The 2,947-nt window shown below is 42.7% G+C and overlaps 1 protein-coding gene across 1 annotated transcript in view; it reads right to left on the bottom strand.

Annotated features, from left to right (window-relative positions):
- The window catches only part of ALG13 (ALG13, UDP-N-acetylglucosaminyltransferase subunit), a gene marked incomplete at its 3' end in the record, with an annotated part of 16,211 nt that extends 13,420 nt beyond the window's left edge, over window positions 1–2,791 (bottom strand). Inside the window, exons 1-2 of the mRNA XM_009889353.1 lie at window positions 2,658–2,791; window positions 231–327 (exon numbers count right to left, since the gene is read on the bottom strand). Coding sequence (XP_009887655.1) covers window positions 231–327; window positions 2,658–2,728 — 168 coding nt within the window. The remainder of the gene's footprint in view (window positions 1–230; window positions 328–2,657) is intronic.
- Window positions 2,792–2,947: the final 156 nt, after the last annotated feature.

The following is a 2,947-nucleotide window of genomic DNA, read 5'->3' as shown; positions in this document are numbered from 1 at the left end:
CCCCCCCCCCCCCCCCCCTTCTTGGCACTGTGCTCTTTTAAGCATAAAGCTAGATGACTTTAAATTGGCACTAAATAGGAAACCGTTTAATGTCAGTTAATATTAACACACATTTTCTTTGAAGGTTTGTCCCAGTTGGTGGACTCTTAAGTATGGAAGGCCTTACTAGGGGAGGAGAAAGTCTTTATTCTGATATTTTTATTCCTCTGTATTGTTTATTGAAACCCAACAACTTTATCCAAGAACAAAGCAAACTTTTCTGGCTGACCAGGAGGGAATGGTTTCAAAGTTGACAAGTCCATCGACTGCAGTGTCTCCACAAGAGTGCTGTAAAAACAGACAGAATCAAAAATTTAAAAAAAAAAAAAAATCCATCCCAAAGGAAATTTTTTTCTTCACACAGTCTTCTTTCTATTCATACATACATAATCCTTTAGCACTGAAAGAAAAATCAGGACACGTATGGAAAGGAAGAAGAGACCCCACAAACCAGCAGGCCCCAACCTTCACTGGCTCATAGGCAGCACTGCTGAGAACACACTTCAGCCTACATCAGAGCTTTCACAGACAACCGCAGCTCTAACTTCTTAATCTTCTGGGGCTGCGATGTTGGGAGCCTGAACAACATCTGAGGATCTTCACCATGAACCAACTAGGAAATTCATCCTATCTGAACACCTGGCATAGGTTCTCAACACATAGCCAGAAAGAACAGCTAAATTAATCTGTTAGCTTGCTATTATCGGACTGCAAATGAGGCTCAAATGCTGGGAATTGTTCAACAAAAATAAATAAAAATGCCTTCCTTTCTCCAAAGCTGTAGCACTGAGATAAATTTAAGAAACTTGCCCAATGTAAACGAATAACAGGCCTAGTCTTTTCAGAAAGATCTTCCGAAACATACGAAATCCTATTTGCAGGGCAAAGGAACAAGATGCAGACTAAATAACGGGAGTTGCATTTCCTCTGCCTTCAATTTAGAGGTCATGTTATTTCTAGAGTGCAATCAATCAGAAATAAACCCAGTAAGATATAGTCAAAACAAGAGAGGAAGTGAAACTAACAGGAGCCAAGATGAACACAAACAAACAAAAGGAGCTGGGGTTTTTTGTTGGTATGTTTTTTTGGGGGATGTTGGTTGTTTGCTGGTTTTTTTGGTGGTTGGTTGTTTGGTTGTTTTTTTCCTGAACTGACAGGCAATAGATCTGTGAAACTCCTTGTCAGAGAACACGGTGGATTCGGAAGGTTTGGTTAAAAGGGCAGCCTGAATAAGTACTTGGACCATAGAGGTACTGAAAGTTACTAACCAGACAGCATCTGATTTAGGAATCCCCCCGAATCAAAGTATTTACGAGCATGGGAAGGAAAGTAATACAAGAAAGTACCATATGTCATATGATGGGCTGCATCAAAAGCAGTGTGGCCTGCAGGTCGAGGGAGGTGATTCTGCCCCTCTACTCTCATGAGACCCCACCTGCAGTGCTGCATCCAGCTCTGGAGCCCCCAACATAAGAAGGACATTGATCTGTTGTAGCAAGTCTAGAAGAGGGCCATGAAGATGATCAGAGGCGTGGAGCAGCTCTCCTATGAGGACAGGCTGAGAGAGTTGGGGTTGATCAGCCTAGAGAAGAGAAGGCTCCGAGGAGACCTTATAGCAGTCTTAGTACTTACAGGGGGCGTACAGAAAAGGTGGAGAAGGACTCTTGATCAGGGAGTGTAGCGATAGGCTGAGGGGTAATGGTTTTAAACTGAAAAGGGGTCAATTTAGATTAGGTATTAGGAAGAAATTCTTTCCTGTGAGGGTGGTGAGACACTGTAACAGGTTGCCCAGAGAAGCTGTGGCTGCCCCATCCCTGGAGGTGTTCAAGGCCAGGTTAGACAGGGCTTTGAGCAACCTGCTCTGGTGTCCCTGCCCATGGTAGGTGGTTGGAACTACATGATCTTTAAGGTCCCTTCCAACCTTAACCATTCTATGAGTCTATGTTCTCACCCTATGTCTACTTTTGGCTGGGCATTTGCATATGGCCACTGCAAATAGGATACTGAGCTACGTGGACTCCTGATCTGTATCAGTAAGGCCATTCTTATGTATTGTTCTAAATACTGCAGACACTTTCAATTTTATTATGTCACTACATCTGTACAGTCAATTTTAGTGCCCTTTAGAAGGAAAATCCGTATCGCAAAATGATGAAATTGGAGTCCTGAATCTGCAGGGAGCAATTTATTCCTTATGGCTCATGGTTACAAACTGGTGGTCTGGGTTGTATTATTTCTAGACTGTAAAAAAGAATCCAACAACTAGTGAGAAAGAGAAAAGCTCTTAGGTGCCTCTAGGATGCTACCCGACTGTTTCAAATTCAACCACTTTTATTTGGTTTAAATCACTCTTCTTTGAATCTGAGTACATGTGCCCTCCGGAAAAAAAAAAAAAAAAAAAGAAGAGGATTTAAAAGGAGGCATGGTCAAAAGGCTTGGTACATTTGGTAAATTGGCACCTAATGTTAACCTATCCACTATAGAAAATACACCTTGCAAACCAGTGGTTGTTACTGAGAAGAATGTAAATTTCCTTGTTACATTCTCAATACTGTAATAACACACTGAGTGATGGTGCTGAACACTGATCAGTCTGGACAGCTGCAGCAGCTCCATACCTGCAATTACAGTAGAGGACGTGCCCATCTCTGTGGAGTTGTTTTGCCAGTTCAAGCTGATGGTTGTTCATCAGCTTTTCATTTATTACTATGACTAGTGGTTTTCCTTTTTCTAGAGTTTCCAGGCAGCTACCTGCACCTACAGAAGAAATGGAAAAACACGATGAGTTTTTGCCCTGACAGATGAAATATTTGCTGTGGGAACACCGGAGACTCCCGAAGGTGAACATTTAACCACGCAGCTCTTAGCTGCGGGCCTGAACATTCGGTGCCAGCCCAGTCCCGAGCCG

Source organism: Charadrius vociferus, unplaced genomic scaffold (assembly GCF_000708025.1).
Source record: "Charadrius vociferus isolate BGI_N301 unplaced genomic scaffold, ASM70802v2 scaffold7, whole genome shotgun sequence".
Lineage (NCBI taxonomy): Eukaryota > Metazoa > Chordata > Aves > Charadriiformes > Charadriidae > Charadrius > Charadrius vociferus.
The sequence above is the reverse complement of the archived record's forward strand: the minus strand, read 5'-3'. Positions and strand labels throughout refer to the sequence as shown.